Source organism: Ovis aries, chromosome 20, assembly GCF_016772045.2.
Source record: "Ovis aries strain OAR_USU_Benz2616 breed Rambouillet chromosome 20, ARS-UI_Ramb_v3.0, whole genome shotgun sequence".
In the NCBI taxonomy this organism is placed as follows: domain Eukaryota; kingdom Metazoa; phylum Chordata; class Mammalia; order Artiodactyla; family Bovidae; genus Ovis; species Ovis aries.
This window is the reverse complement of record NC_056073.1, coordinates 30,939,345-30,956,433: the sequence shown is the minus strand read 5'-3', so window position 1 is coordinate 30,956,433 and position 17,089 is coordinate 30,939,345. Positions and strand designations below refer to the sequence as shown.

General features: G+C 38.5%; 1 protein-coding gene and 1 long non-coding RNA gene across 10 annotated transcripts in view; one reads left to right on the top strand and one right to left on the bottom strand.

Annotated features, from left to right (window-relative positions):
* LOC132658266 (uncharacterized) overlaps positions 1 to 17,089 on the top strand; it is an 81,412-nt gene that overhangs the window by 57,033 nt on the left and 7,290 nt on the right. The gene's annotated exons all lie outside the window — the stretch shown is intronic.
* Positions 1 to 17,089, bottom strand: part of SLC17A2 (solute carrier family 17 member 2) — a 22,929-nt gene extending 5,840 nt beyond the window's left edge. For 2 of the 9 annotated variants that reach the window (XM_060403415.1, XM_027958934.3), the window contains exons 1-9: positions 16,938 to 17,089; positions 9,936 to 10,046; positions 7,809 to 8,023; positions 5,575 to 5,808; positions 5,404 to 5,491; positions 3,358 to 3,444; positions 1,780 to 1,898; positions 1,497 to 1,658; positions 871 to 1,003 (exon numbers count right to left, since the gene is read on the bottom strand). In XM_060403415.1, the coding sequence (XP_060259398.1) occupies positions 871 to 1,003; positions 1,497 to 1,658; positions 1,780 to 1,898; positions 3,358 to 3,444; positions 5,404 to 5,491; positions 5,575 to 5,808; positions 7,809 to 8,023; positions 9,936 to 9,963 (1,066 nt within the window). In that variant the 5' untranslated portion in view covers positions 9,964 to 10,046; positions 16,938 to 17,089. Of the gene's footprint in view, positions 1 to 640; positions 789 to 870; positions 1,004 to 1,496; positions 1,659 to 1,779; positions 1,899 to 3,357; positions 3,445 to 5,403; positions 5,492 to 5,574; positions 5,809 to 7,808; positions 8,024 to 9,935 lie in introns of all 9 variants that reach the window. The other 7 variants (XM_042236946.2, XM_042236945.2, XM_027958933.3 and 4 more) reach the window with 7 other exon arrangements.

The following is a 17,089-nucleotide window of genomic DNA, read 5'->3' as shown; positions in this document are numbered from 1 at the left end:
TATACAGTCCACGGAATTCTCCAGGCCAGAATACTGGAGTGGGTAGCCTTTTCCTTCTCCAGGGTATCTTCCCAACCCAGGGATAGAATGCAGGTCTCCCACATTGCGGATGGATTCTTTATCAGCTGAGCCACAACGGAAGTCCAAGAATACTGGAGTGGGTAGCCTATCCCTTCTCCAGCAGATCTTCTCAACCCAGGAATTGAACAGGGGTCTCATGCATTGCAGGCAGATTCTTTACCAACTGAGCTATCAAGGGGGTTGATGTGTGAGAAGGGTTTGGTTCATGACAAGCATATATATATATGATATTATCTACTATATATATATATATATAGTAGATAATATCATCAAACACTATGGAAGCTTTTCCAAAACACATATGCATAGGTCCTTTCCTAGAACACACAGTCTCAAGTGGGGAACCTAGGGAAGTTTTTCACCTAAATGTTATCAGCCAAGATTGGGCACCATTGTTCTAAAAATGCCTTAAGTCATGGCCACATACTGACATTTCTGGCTATTTGTTAGTACTCTGCCATCAATTTGTGCATGTCAACAACAACAAAGAGTTACAAAAAGACTGAGTCTAAACCTCCAGAAAAGCCTGGGGAAGGGGACAAACAGGTAATGATCTTACCGGGGGGCAACATCTAAGGTGTTGATGATGAATCCAGAATCACACAGGTTACTGGTCCCAGGAATAAGTATCAGCAAAATAATGGTTGTTGTGTAACTGGAAGCCACAAAAGGGAGGGCCACAGCACATAGTGATGGAAGGAGGAGCCCTGAGCAATGGGGACACACTGTCAGGAACCTCTGACCATGTGTGGAAAAGGGATTTGTTAACTGAGTTTTGCCTAGACTTACCTAAGGATGAAAAGAGTTTTCGGACAGTGATTAATCTAAGAAGATTCCTGGACAGGAGGAAATCTGCCAACTGACCTCCAAGAATTGTACAACTTGCAGCAGCAATAAAAGGCAGGGAGGACAGAACCCCACTCTGAAGGAAGGAAATGTATAGAATGAGTAGTTATAAGGGTACATATGACACCAGATTTTATCAGTGACACAGACCAACCATTAGCCCACCCTCCTGACACTCTGAGTTGTTTTAAAGAAATTAGCATCATTTTCTATAAGAAGAACACTGTCTCAGGTAAGACAGCCAGCACTTGCATTATACTGGTCTCCAGAGAAGAGCACAATTCATTTCTAAAGGAAATTGAAGGATCAGCTAGCATGGCAACCTTGCATGGTGGTTAAGAACACAGATACTGCAGTAGCTCAATCACTGAGTAACTGTGTAATCCAGGGAAGTCTTCTCTCTCTATGTGTCCTCATTTATACACCTGTGCAATATCATTACAAAACCTCTCAATCATTGTGAGGGTTAAAAGAGTGATTATATGCAAAGCCAAAATGTAGTAGGCGGCAAAGAACTATTTCTCCTCTTACCATTAATATGTTCATAAAAGTACAGGAAGCATACTCACGTCTCTGATGTTGACACGGAGCACAGAACTGATATACGTTGGTAGATATGTTATGATTATAGTGCATAACCAGAAATGGCTGAAAAATCCCGTGAAAATGGCCCAAAGTGGTAGGCATCTGACCATAGACTTTATGGGGACAGATCGTCTAGGAGAACTGGACTGAAAGGAAACATCTAATCAACATGGGTATTAGAACAGGTCAGAGGGTGCCTTTCCTGAGAGCCCCACACCCTACCCTGGAGGTCTCTGCATGGTCCACAAGTGGAGGGTTGCACGGTACCTGTTGAGCCAGTGAAGACACGATGTGTTCCTTTTCCCTGATGCTTATGCATGGGTGATGCAAAGGGTCATCGTAAATCACTGTGAACCACAGGAGACAGCAGACACAGCCAATGCTACCTGGGAAGCCGGGACCCAGTTAGTTTTCAGGTAGATTTGTGAGCTGGGGGAAGGGAGTTTCCTCTGAAGTAGCATATCTCCCCCCAAAACACACTTGTTAATTCATGGTAATTTCACCATAAGGACCTAAATTTTACCATTTTCCATTTCAACCCATCTACAAATCTCCTTTAGAATGCCATTTGACAATGTCAGAGCCCTCTGGAGAAAGCAGGAGCATGACATACCTTTGCATAGCTGATTAATTACTCTTCAGACTCCAATGGATGCATAAAATTGGTGTGGCAAGGAAAAGTTTCCAACACATTTGCAAAAGATAGTGTTATCATATTCAAATGATATATCCATTATGGATTTTGAGAAAAATATTTCTTAATAGTACCTGATTAACATACGTGGACCAACATGACTTGGGAGTAACATCATTAATGAGAAAGTCATCCTAGCCAGAACCATATTGCTGCTGCTACTGCTGCTAAGTCACTTCAGTCGTGTCCGACTCTGTGTGACCCCATAGACGGCAGCGAACCAGGATCCCCTGCCCCTGGGATTCTCCAGACAAGAACACTGGAGTGGGTTGCCATTTCCTTCTCCAATTCATGAAAGTGAAAAGTGAAAGGGAAGTCGCTCAGTTGTGTCCGACTCTTAGCGACCCCATGGACTGCAGCCTACCAGGCTCCTCCATTCATGGGATTTTCTAGGCAAGAGTACTGGAGTGGGTTGCCATTGCCTTCTCCGAGAACCCTATTGAATGATACCAATTAGTTAAAACAAAAAAATAGAAACTTGGTCTCATTGCTGAGATTTGTCATTTGAAAAGATTCTATTTTAAAGACTCTGTGGATTAATGTTCTTTAAATTCCCCCAGTTACTGGATTTATCCAGTATTTTATTTGTAATGCTATAGGTTAGGCACTGTGATAGTACCAAAGTGATGAAAAAATTATGGAATAGATTTCTTGCCTCAATCATCTCACAGACTAGTGGAGAGGAAAAGGGGAAATAAATAATTACATGCCAACACAGCCTAGAAAAGAAATTATCAGTAACCATCACAGAGGACAGAAAGACTTAATCTGATGGGATAAGACTTGGAAATCCTCATATGGAAGGGGACACTTAATTTGAACTTTGCAAGATTCACCTGGTAGAGAATAGGTTAAGGGTACCTTGGCAGAAAGAATTATAGCAAAATATGAAGACAAATTGAAAATGTGCTTTACCAGCTTTGACATCTTAACCATATATGGCAATTAAACATGGCATTTCAGATGTGGTGGCAGAGATTCTAAGAAGCCTGGGGTGAGTGTGTTAAGGCTGTACTCTTGATTTCTCAGAAGTCAGCACCATAAAGATGCATTTTCTCTCAAATGGGAAGAATATGGGTCATGGGTGATGTAAACATGAAAACAAATGCCTGGGAAGTGGAGATGTTAGGATTTAAGAGAAAGTGACTCACCAAAAATGTAGAAGATAAAGGGCCAGCCCAAGGCCTGGGAGATTAGTCCCCCAACACAGAGAATGATGAAGGACCCAAATGATGCCCCTGAAGAGAAGAGGGATTTAAAAAAAAACAAACTGAGGAGAATAGCAATGGTTGAATGACTTCCCTAGATGTTATCCCAACAGTGAGGTGGCAGATTTAGAATTACTGGATAATGAGAGACTTTATTCCAGCTCACAGATTTCCCCCAGTAAAGTCATGGAAAATAATTAGAATTAATAAATCATAGTGATATGCCAACTGAAGCTTCAGTGGCTTCTTTAACACCAATGTGACCAAATCCAAATCCCACTTGTCACAGAAACTCTCTGTAAACATAGCCCACAATATTTATTTATAACTAGAGTTACATTCTGGCAGGGGCAATATGAGATTGACAACAGAAAAGGAAAGTCTTACAAAAGCTAATGACCTCAAGGAGATTTCAGCCCAGTGAATATGAACAAAATTCACTATTAAAGTGTAATACACTGTAGACCTTCGAGTCTGAACATATTTTTCAGAGACTCACAATAAGAAATGTATTTTGCATGGCAACACAGTATATACACAAATACAAACACACACACTTCAAACAGAAATTTCATGAATCAATACTTGGCCTTACTGTGTGAAATTCACTCCAAAATTTTCTACTTTATTCTATTCAATTTTATTTTAAAACACTGGTTTTGACCTACTAAATTGATTTTATGACCACTTTAATGGGTCCCAATATGAAATTTTGGGGAAAAATGTGAAATATAAATATGATAGTAAAACTATAATTTTCTATGGAAGTATAAGGAGAAATGAGGAGACATGAGGAGAAAATTAAAATTGATGATAAAATCAACAAATTGTTTACACACCCTAAGCAGTAGGGTGGATGGAATTTTTGTAGAAAAAGAGAGACTTTAAGTGCATTTAGTATGTAGTATGACCTGAGCCTTGCTTACAGAGGAATACTGAGTGGGAAGGCAGGAGGAGACCATATGGTAAAGCATCTTTCAGTTCAGTTCAGTCGCTCAGTCGTGTCCGACTCTTTGCAACCCCATGAACCGCAGCACTTTATACCCGTGTTATAACATCTTTATCTTAACATGGAGGAATACATTGAAGATTCCCAGGCAAATTAGCAAAAATGCCCCACCTATGCTTTAAGGAGATAACTTGACTTGATGAAAAGGGAGGTTTGAAGGAAGCAAAGAGGAGAAAGACCAACTGGGAATATTCAGTTAGAAGACATGATAACTACACTGGAAGGAACCAGAATACAGGAGGGTTGTTTTTGTAGTAAAAATCTGCAGGATGGAGCCACGCATTGGACCGGGAGTGAGAGGCTTTATGACCCTCAGTTCTGTTCTTCAAGTATAAGGCAAAGAGCAATGATGAAGTTAGTCCTTAGTATGATTACACACTCAGAAGGGCACTGTAGTGTGGTGATCCAGAGTGTGCACTCTGGGACCAAACTGCTAGGGCTTAAACCTCAATTCTACCACCTGCTGGCTATTTGCCTCTGGGTAATTTAGCTCATCTTTGCATACTTTAATTCCCTGCTGTGTAAAATGAGAGTTTAAAATAGTTATCACAGGGTTGTTGTGACTATTAGCTTAGAAGAGTAAAGAGCTCAGAAAACTGCACTCTTTAAACTTTACTTTCAAGCGTGATTTATCTCCTTACCACTGATAGTCTTAATTCTCATTTTATATCTTTGCTAACATGGTGTTTATACAGTTACTTGATTTTTTCCACTTATACAAACTCTTAAAGTTCTAAACTTTTCCCTACAATGCTTTCCTGATTGCCCTCACAATGCTCACAGTGGTCTTTTCTGTCTGAAGTCTTTGTGACTTTATAGCACAGGTATATTTATCTAATTTGTTGTGTGACTGTCTTACATTGTTGAATTTTTTTTAAAAGTACTTTTCTCCCTGTCCTCCAAACCAACCTAGGCATAGAAGGAAAGATGTGGTACGGTGAAGCAGATTACAAAGTTGTGATCCATACATGCATCCTTACCTGATCCCGCAATGCTGGTGAGCTTGCTTCGTTCAAGTGGAGGAGCCCATTTTGCCCAAATTGTAAACTGACCTGTCCATGCCATACCCTGAAATGACAATTAGTAAGACTCGATCTCCAGTAGAATTCGGGAACCTGTATCCCACACAGAATGAGAAAGTAACTGGTTACCTGAGCCATGCCCTGGACTGTCCGAATCACAATAACCAGAATCACTCCAAAGTCAGCAGTCAGTGGTGTAAAGAGGGTGAGAAGGGAGGAGATCAGCAAACCAGCACCAAGCATCTGTTTTGCTCCAAATATCCCTGCTAAATAGCCGCTTGGGATCAGAGTTAGTATTATCCCGTAGTTGATGGAGCTAAAGATGATACCCTGAGTTTCTGGACTCCATTCATATACAGAGACCTGGGGTTGGGGTAGGGGTAGGGGGGAAGGAAAATTCTTTACTAAGAATTTATTTTATAAAAAATCTAATTTATAGCCAGAGCTGCTTGTGCTCGGTTGTGTCTGACTCTTTGTGACTTCATGGACTGTAGCCTGCCAGTCTCCTTTGTCCATGGGATTTCCCAGGCAAGAACACTGGAGCAGTTGCCATTTTCTACTCCAGGGGATCTTCCCGACCCAGGGATCAAATTTGTGTCTCCTATGCCTCTGCATTGGCAGGCAGATTTTTTACCATTGTGCCACCTGGATTCAGGCCTGCCTATATAATATTACTTTTGGTTTCTCTCCATTTTTTACTAAACTTAAATATTCCAGCTTTTCCAAACAACCCATTATATTCCTAAATTGATTCTCTTAGATGGAGACAAAATAGAGTAAATGAAGAGGAAAAGTGATAAAGAATGATTATATAGGTAGTTGATAGGAAGATGTAAATGAAATATAGTGAAAGACCTCCTTTTAACTATTTTGGTTCTAGTAAATAATTTGGGTGACATGCTGATTCTCATTTCAAAAAATTTCAAAATACATCTTTACTGAATGCTTATCAAAATCAGTCCCTAAAATCAAATTTAAGAATCATGGTCTATCCTAGCAGAACTGACTTCCTAAAACACATATTACACATTAATAAGACCACATTTCTCTTCTGATATAACCCAATAAATAATTTTTGGTAGCCACTAGATAGATACATGGCACCATGGTATAAACTGAAGAGCCCCAAAACATAAAATACAAAATATAAAATAACTATAAATAAAGCAAGATACATGATTCATGTCCAAATTCAAGCCTGAGGATGAACAGCAGTAAAATAGGGACTTTGAGAAGACGGAAGAACAATTTGGGAAGGTCCCAGTAAGGAAGAAGTACTTAAACCATTCTTTGTAGAATAACTATGATTTGTATAAAGAGAAATAGGAAAACTCATTGTCATTGAAGAAATACAGCAGAAGTGGACTTGTAGCATTTGGAATGATACACAATGATTAGAAACTAACTGGGACTCTGACTTGCTCAGAGCAAAGACTGTTCCTGAGCCACTGACAGCAGATATGAGTGTGCTGAGAAGCGGGCCAGGTTCTGGAGAAGTGCAGCATTTCAAGAGAGGAGTTGGCAACTTGAAGGTATCCTGGATTCTTATGCACAGGAGTGTGAATGTGTAGAATGAATAATGGAAGAAAGATTCGAGGCAGAGAGGTCATTATAAATAAGCTGGCTCCAAGGTAACAAAATCATAAAATTAGAGGATGATTTTACTGTACATTTAGAAATGTACAGTAAATGATAGTTTAAAGGAAAACATTTAAATGGGGTATAATGATTATTCTCATAGAAATATAAGATGAACAGGTGATATTTTGTTTAACTAATTGGCTAATGAGGAATTGGTAAGATGATACAACTGGTCCAAAGGAGAATTCAAGGAGCCACATACTTATAAGCAGGAAGTAATGCTGAAATATATGTTAAATATATAGCAAAACTGACTTATTCTACTGAAAGGCAAGTGGAGGAGAGTATCAATTGATTTTCCACAAGACAAAATTCATTTTCAGAGCTATGGGCAAGAATCATTTTATTACTGTTAATATATAGAACTTAGAGTTGTAAAATGGCTCAAGGATAATAAAAGGTACAGAGAACTGCTTAGAATCAGGCAGAAAGATGTACTGAGACAGTGCCTAGTTTTTCACTGAAGATATCCAGTAATCTGTTCCTTTCTAGAAGCATCCACAACTTTTTCCAATAGTCACACCCCCAACCTTGTAATCATAATAATCTCAGTGAAAGACTAATCACAGAGGTAAGCAATATCTTAGAGAAAAATAGTTCCAGACATTTTTAGTTTGTTATTGATAATTCATGTTCTGTACACCACAGAATCAAGATTCAAGTCCTCTTTTTAAACTGGATTTTCCCTCTCAATAAAGAGACTTGTTCTTTATTATACTTACTTCTGCTGTATTAACTTCCCTGATGGATCTGTTGGAGTGATTGAAGGTGAATGCAAGAGGTCTTTCTGTGGAGGTATTGAGTAAACCAGGCTGCTGAGTGCTATTCACCATGGCAATGATTGCAATGCTCAGACTCACACGCTGGGTTATCATGGTGAAGTTTGAGAAGTGCATGATGAAAGCCAGTCCATAGCGCAATGAACAGAATTCAGGACCTAGAGAATAACAGATACCTTCAGTGAGTGCCTTTTTCCACTTCTCCCACTGCTAAATTTGAGAAAACTTCAGATGGTATTATGCAGTCTCACCATTTTTTCTCACTCAAATAACCATGACTATAACCCTCTTTTGACATAATCTTTAGTTGATTTCAAGATAATAAATCAGAGATCTTACAATCAAGTAAGATCCTTTTTCAGAGGGTTCTTAAAATCAAGTAAGGCCTTCTTCAGAGGCATGGGTAGCACATGAAAATACAGGACAAACTAAATGAAGGTATTTATGTCACAGTGTTCCAAAATAAAGTGAATGGGGAAGATAAGGAAGAGTCAGTCACAGAACCTGAGTCTCCCAGCCTCAAGTCTGGGATTTCATCCATTTTGTATATTCATTTACCATAAAGCTTGAAAGTTTATACATAGAGAGCTGCTTTGAATTAAGCAAATCATATACCCAAGGGTTCTCTTTTAAAATACCTGAGAGAGAGTGCACAAACGAGCACATCCACTAATTCCTCAGTGTAATTTTCACTTGGAAATATTTTTGAGGTATGTCACTAAACTCTGCCTTCACATATACTCAGCTTTAAAAAAGCTAATATGAGGAACCATTTTTACTGTTTGTAGGTGATATGGCACCAGACAAGTTGTCCTATTAGAAGAGCAACACATTTTTAAAGTCTCCACATAGTGGAACAATGGACCAATATTGAAAGGGTTTCCATGTGAACCCCAATGTTCACTGCAGCACTGTTTATAATAGCCAGGACATGGAAGCAACCTAGATGTCTATCAGCAGATGAATGGATAAGAAAGCTGTGGTACATATACACAATGGAGTATTACTGAGCCATTAAAAAGAATACATTTGAATCAGTTCTAATGAGGTAGATGAAACTGGAGCCGGTTATACAGAGTGAAGTAAGCCAGAAAGAAAAACACCAATACAGTATACTAACACATATATATGGAATTTAGAAAGACGGTAATGATAACCCTGTATGAGAGACAGCAAAAGAGACACAGATGTATAGAACAATCTTTTGGACTCTGTGGGAGAGGGAGAGGGTGGGATGATTTGGGAGCATGGCATTGAAACATGTATAATATCATATAAGAAATGAATTGCCAGTCTAGGTTTGATGCAGGATGCAAGATACTTGGGGCTGGTTGACTGGGATGACCCAGAGAGATGGTATGGGGAGGGAGGAGGGAGGGAGGTTCAGGATTGGGAACACGTGTACACCCGTGGAGGATTCATGTTGATGTATGGCAAAACCAATACAGTATTGTAAAGTAAAATAGAGTAAAATAAAATAAATAAATAAAAATAAAAATAAATAAAAATAAAAAATAAATAAATAAAATAAAAAATTTTAAAAAAAGAAAGAAAGATTAAAAGTTTTCTCTGCGTACTTGGGGAACTGGGACTAAAGAGAAATACAAAGAAAACTTGTGAAGAAACAGATAAAATATACTGGAAGAAAGTATTTTTTTTTTTTTGCCATTAAAAATGGGTTGCCTGCAAACGAATTATTTCCCTATTAATGGAGGTTTCCACACTCAGAGGAAATAGCTCCTGGGCAAGGATGTTACAGCAGGAATTCATACACAGGTGAGGGGGTTTGTTTAAAATGACCTTTTCAGGACTCATTTCATTCCTTATGTTCAAGGATTTATTGATCATTTGACCTAATTTCTCATAGATAACTCAGTGCTCCCTAAGGAAAACGCAATAGGTAACAGGATGAGAGGCTGGAGCTGGTCCAATATTACACTGAGACAGTCTTCACAGTGAGGAGGCTTGATGGAAAAAGGAGGAGAAAGGAGAGCAAGGTTGTGTAAAGAACACTGGAAATAAGCTTCTACTTTTCCATAAGTAGGCTGAGAATAAGAGATGTGGCTTTACTTTTCCTGGTGGAAGGCTTCTCATCCATTTGGCTCCTCTGGGAAATGGTACCACACTTTGTGGTGGAGATTCCCTCTGCCCTGAATCTCTTTTACCACGACAGGCTTTTATCTATGGGGAAGAACAACAATCCAAAACAAGACACACAAACAATTTTTTCATGTTAATGCTGCCTTTTCCCAGCATCAGTGAAAATTGTGACCCAACACAGCTGTATGATTTACATTTTGCAGTACACTTCCTTATTGTCATGCTTACAGAGGACTTGATTTTTATAAGAAAATCTGACTGTGAGTTCCAGCTAAATGATTTAGAGCTAGTCATTTAAATTACCTAACTAGCCATTTCCTGTCCAATAAAAATAAGTCTCATTTCTGAGTGGTGCTGCAAGAAATGAATGAGAAAATTGCAAACCACAGAGAACCATGCAAAGGTAAGAAGTATTATGGCTTGAGGCAGGTCAGAAGACATGAAAATTAATTTAAGCTCAAGAGCTGGAGGAGGAAAGCTCCAGCTACCATGTTTCTGTTCTTTCTGTAAAAACAGAATAACATTCACTCAACGGTGTCTTCTTTGAACATGAAGAATGACATTGTGTAACAGATATATATTACTGTAATATGTAACACCTTAAAATGCTTATTCTTATCTTTGCTAACATAGTTGGGACACTTTGCTGGGCTGAAAAGTTCTTCAAATCACCTGTAAAATCATATTGAATGAGGGCTTTCTACTACAATTACAAATAAATTCAGCTATTTGACAGGCAAAGAGAATTCATGACTTCAAATTGGACCCATTTAATTTGATACTTATACACTGATCTTCAGGGGATTCATACATTTTTTTCTTTTCCAAACAATCCTTATTCTAAGGACATTATCAGTTTTGCAGCCTTTCCTAAACTGAAGCATCCATGACCTCACAAACACATGCATCATACTTACATTGCATCATTCAAAGCTTTGCATTCTTTCTGAACATAAATTTAACAAGACTTATCTGCATCCTTAAGAATATTCATAATCTATGCCCATAGGATGAAAAAATGATAATAAAAGAGACAGATGAATAATTTTGTCCAAAAACATTGTTTGTAGTATTAGTTATTACAGCATAATATTGGAGACAAATTAACCTAAGCATAAGAGTTTAATGAATCAACTTTAATAGATTCTTGCACTGGACTTTACTTAAAAAATGTCTTTGAACATATTGCATAACATTAAGGAAATGCCTGTACTCTAGTATACAAAGCAGGCACTATGCCTGTGTTGATATATGTGCACCCAAAGAGAGAGAAACAGATGTACTCAAGTAACAGCAATGGCCTTTTCAGGGTTACAGAACACACCATGGTCACGTTCTGATTTTCCATATTTACCAAGTGGTTTTTCAAACAATTCAGTTCAGTTCAGTTGTGTCTGACTCTTTGTGACCCCATTGACTGCAGCATACCAGGCCTCCCTGTCCATCACCACCTCCTGCAAACTCATGTCCATTGAGTCAGTGAGGCCATCCAACCATCTCATCCTCTGTTGTCCCCTTCTCCTCCTGCCTTCAAGCTTTCCCAGCATCAGGGTTTTTTCCAAGGAGTCAGATCTTTGAATCATGTGGCCAAAGTATTGGAGTTTCAGCCTCAGCATCAGTCCTTCCAATGAATATTCAGGACTGATTTTCTTTAGAATGAACTGGTTGGATCTCCTTGCAGTTCAAGGGACTCTCAAGAGTCTTCTCCAACATCATAGTTCAAAAGCAGCAATTCTTCAGCACTCAGCTTTCTTTATAGTGCAACTCTCACATCCATACATGACTACTGGAAAAACCATAGCTTTGACTAGAAGGACATTTGTCAGCCAAGTAATATCTCTGCTTTTTAATATGCTGTCTAGGTTGGTCATAGCCTTTCTTCCAAGGAGCAAACACCTTTTAATTTTATGGCTGCAGTCACCATCTGCAGTGATTTTGGAGCCCTAAAAAATAAAGTCTGTCACTGTTTCCACTGTTTCCCCATCTATTTGCCATGAAGTGATGGGACTGGATGCCATTATCTTAGTTTTCTGAATGTTGAGTTTAAAGCCAGCTTTTTCACTCTCCTCTTTCACTTTTATCAAGAGGCTCTTTAATTCCTCTTTGTTTTCTGCCATAAGGGTGGTGTTATCTGCATATCTGAGGCTACTGATATTTCTTCTGGCAATCTTGATTGCAGCTTGTGCTTCACCCACCCTGGCATTTCGCACGATGTACTCTGTATATAAGTTAAATAAACAGGGTGACAATATACAGCCTTGACGTACTCCTTTCCCAATTTGGAATCAGTCCATTGCTCCATATCTGGTTCTAACTGTTGCTTCTTGACTTGCATACAGATTTCTCAGAAGGCAGGTAAAGTGGTCTGGTATTCCCATCTCTTTAAGAATATTCCAGTTTGTTGTTATCCACATAGTCAAGAACTTTGGTGTAGTCAATAAAGCAGAAGTAGATGTTTTAATGGAACTCTCTTGCTTTTTCAATGATCCAATGTGTGTTGGCAATTTGATCTCTGGTTCCTCTGCCTTTTCTAAAATCAGCTTGAACATCTGGAAGTTCATAGTTCACGTATTGTTGAAGCCTAGCTTGGAGAATTTTGAGCATTATTTTACTAGTGTGTGAGATAAATACAATTGTGCGGTAGTTTGAGGATTCTCTGGCATTGCCTATCTCTGGGATTGGAATGAAAACTGACCTTTTCTAGTCCTGTGGCCACTGCTGAGTTTTCCAAATTTGCTGGCATATTGAGTGCAGCACTTTCACAGCATCATCTTTTAGGACTTGAAATAGCTCCACTGGAATTCCATCACCTCCACTAGCTTTGTTCGTAGTGATGCTTCCTAAGGCCACTTGACTTCGCATTCCAGGATGTCTGGCTCTAGGTGAGTGATCACACAATCATGGTTATCTGGATCATGAAGATCTTTTTTGTATAGTTCTTCTGTGTATTCTTGTCACCTCTTCTTAATATCTTCTGCTTCTGTTAGGCCTGTACTGTTTCTGTCCTTTATTGTGCCCATCTTTGCATGAAATATTCCCTTGGTATCTCTAATTTTCTCGTAGAGTCTCTAGGCTTTCCCATTCTATTGTTTTCCTCTATTTCTTTGAATTGATCACTGAGGGAGGCTTTCTTATCTCTCGTTGCTATTCTTTGGAACTCTGCATTCAGACTGGTATATTTTTCCTTTTCTCCTTTGCCTTTCACTTCTCTCCTTTTCACAGCTATTTTTAAGGCCTCCTCAGACAACCATTTTTGCCTTTTTGAATTTCTTTTTCTTGGAGATGGTCTTGATCACTGCCTCCTGTACAATGTCATGAACTTCTGTCCATAGTTTTTCAGGTACTCTATCACATTTAATTCCTTGAATCTATTTATCTTTTCCACTGTATAATCGTAAGGGATCTCATTATAAACAATTAGTAGTTACTTATTTTACATGCAGAAAAAGCTAAGGTGTCTTTGAAAGAACAATGATGAGGCTTCATACAGCGTAGTCAAAATACTTTTCTGCTTGCCAAATGTCTCTAAAGTTCTGAGAACGAGATCACTCCTTTTAAGTTTTAAAATTTTCTTTTTCTATTATAAGAGACAAAGTAGATGGCCAGTTGCTAACAAGAGAACATTGGCACCAGGAAATATGTTGGCTTTTGCTCTGTTTTGGAAGGCTTTCCAGTTCTACTGACATCTGGATGACATCAGGAATTCAGTTCAGGACTCAACACTCAGATCCCAGCTGAAGAAACTGGAGTGGCCACCTGATTGACCTGGAGTTTGGACTCTTTTCTGTTTGATCTCTGTTGTTATGTAAGAGTCCAAGACTTGGCTGAAGGCAAGTTTTTAACTGTATGTGCAGCTACAAGTATTTATACTCAAAGTTTTCTCATCAACCACTCCAACCAGTCTTACAAACATAGAACTCTAGAGCTGAAAGAGATTCAAAGAGTCTCTAACCCAAATGTTTGTTTTATTTATTTTTAATAAGAAGACTGATGTATAGAAAGTTTGAAAAATTGCTTCAAGTCACAGAGTTTACTGAGTCAGTACCAGGTCTCCTGATGCCCAGACTGCTGCTTTTTTTATACCTGTTAATACAACTTCCTCTTTATGTTCACATTTTAAGCACAAGTTTATTCATGTCAATGTATGGCAAAACCAATACAGTATTGTAAAGTAAAATAAAAAAATAAAATAAAATAAAATAAAAAAGAAAGTTCACCTAAAAAAAAAAAAATAAAATGCAATAGGGTAGTTTCATTGTAAGGTATTCTAGACAGAACTTTATATAATTTTAAGTTGTTTTTAAAATTGAAATATAGTTGATTTACAATATTATAATAGTTTCAGGTGTATAACATAGAGATTCAGTATTTTTGCAGATTATCCTCCATTCTAGGTTATTACAAGATAATGGCTATAATTCCCTGTGCTCTACAGTATATTCTTCTTGCTTGTCTATGCTTTTAAATTAAGTTTTAATCATTTATTCCAGAAGGAAATTTGCTGATGGAAATACTTTAAGGTTGAGTTTCAAATATTTAAAGAAATAAAGAAGACTACTCTTTCTTGCTTTTTTGGTTAGTGAAATTATAACACAAACCTATGACTTCAGTTGTCCTTCCCTTCCATCTGCTGCCATCCCTACCTTAGCTGTCAGGGTTTCAAATGCTATTCTAAATTTTGCCTCAACAGTTAACTTCTATTGTTAATTTCCCTGCTTCCTAGTATGAGATAAATACAGAAATCAGGCAGACATCCCAAACCATTTTAAACGAGGATCCTTCTGTGACATAGTAATGGAACCTATTTTTCTAAAATAATCACAGAAGCATATAAAAGTATGGGATCTGTGAACTGGCATAACTGATATCACTGAAAGACAGTGGAATGATTTTTAGCCTAATCATAAGCATTGTCAAGGGTGTTCCTACTTACGAGTGACATTTCTAAGAAATAGTGACTCCTACTGTTAAAAGTTGCAAATAGACATAGAAAAATTGAATTAAAATTAAGTTAAAGGAAAATTCTATACTTTAAAAATAACTTCATAACACAAAACAGAGTTGTATCTAGTATAAAATTAGTAATACAGACAGATGATTTAGGCATCAGCAAAAGATAAGATTTTTTCTTCTTTTATTGGTAGTCTAGAACTCACTATTTTGTTATCATTTTGTTTCTATTGCCATTAGATTTCCCTTAATACTGAGCCTGTCTTGCATCATCTCTATTAGCCGAGTCCCCTAGTTTACTCAGAGTAAATGTTACATGTGGTTGAAAGAGCAGGAACCTGCAGTTCAAAGGGTATCCAAGGACCAAGTTTTCCTCTGTCATTCAGTCTTGAGTAAACAAACCAGAGCAGATTTTATAAGATCCCAGAATTTTCACTGTTTCATAGGAAAATGGGGATAATGTTACTTCATTGAACTGTTGAGAATGAAAACAAAACAATGCGACATGCCTTCTCAATGTTAAATATTATACACTGCAAAATGTTATTGATACTAACAACAGGAATAATAGCAGTCACAAGATTGGCACTTGTGCCCTCTCAGATTAGTAAATACAGGTTTATAGTAAATGAAATATCCTTCTATAAAAATGCTTTTGATTGATTGCTAAATTGGTCTTAAATGCTTCCCTTTAGAGCTGGGTTCTTCTGGACTAGAATCTAGAAGGTGGAGGAGGAAGGGATCTGTCTTGCTACAAACATCAGATAACATGCAGAGAAGCAATTTCTCCCATGTTAGTAAAACTGAGACCTCTTTTTATCACTTATTTACCTTTCTGAAAGATTCGCAGTTCGAGAATAAAATTATTTATTTCAGTAGATCCTTTACATCATGCTGTTAATTCATATGTGTGTAATCATGAAGAAAAAAATGTGTACCAAGCACTAATACTGGGTAATCTTAGAAGGCAGGATTATATCAAAATTAAGGTGCAACTGGGGCCCTGCCCACAGGGAACTCAGCTCCACTTGTAAAAGATGACACAGGAGTGCCTGAGCACCTTTCCTCCAAGCAATGACCACAGGCTATGCCTATATGAGTCCATCTATGCTATGGAATTGGGAATTTCCCTGGGCAGGTTGGGAGAGGGCACCTTCCGTGGGTCTTTGCCCCTGGCTTCCCATCATAGCACTGACAGGTACCAACCACAATCTCTGTGGACATCTTTCCTCAGTTACACAATGAAGGCCACAAACCAGGTGATCTCCACAAGTATACAAGTTTTCTTGCCTCAACCTTATTCACAACTTTGTTCATATTCTCCTGTTTCTGAGAGACAATTTCAACTATATACAGAAATCTGAAAAGGCTAATGAGTCACAGTTGCTGCTGCTGCTAAGTCACTTTAGTCATGTCCGACCGACTCTGTGCGATCCCATAGATGGCAGCCCACCAGGCTCCCCTGTCCCTGGGATTCTCCAGGCAAGAATACTGGAATGGGTTGCCATTTCCTTCTCCAATGCATGAAAGTGAAAAGTGAAAGTGAAGTCGCTAAGTCGTTCTGACTCCTAGCAACCCCATGGACTGCAGCCTACCAGGCTCCTCTGTCCATGGTGTTTTCCAGGCAAGAGTACTGGAGTGGGTTGCCATTGTCTTCTCCATGAGTCACAGTCCCCAACCCCAAACCTTGTTAGTTCTGATCCAGTATGTTATTCTGCAGCCGAAGCCTGTCTGACTCATCAAGGTGTTGCAGTAAATACTCACGGAATCCTTGGAGAAGTGACCATTGTCCACAGAGTCCATTGGCACTGGTGGCCTCTCAAGTCTTGCTCTAGGATCTTGATTGAATCGATTGCGTTTTTTTTAGAAAGTCTCTTCTTCATTTTGAAACCAGGAACCATTCCCAGAGGGAGATCCTTATGCTGCTGACAGTGCTCTGACTTCCCCTCAAACTGTTCCCTCGCTTTAACAGATCTCTGATTAGTAATTATCTTCCAACCCAAAAAGAAGAAATGTACTTACCTTCACCATTAAACCAGTATTGTAAGCTCTAGACTATAAGGCTACCTTTAAGAAAGAAGGCATTTTCATCCCTTCTTCCTTTTCAAATAATTCCACAATTTCACAAGGATAAATATGTGTCACATGGCAGACAGACTGAATCAGGTTTAGCC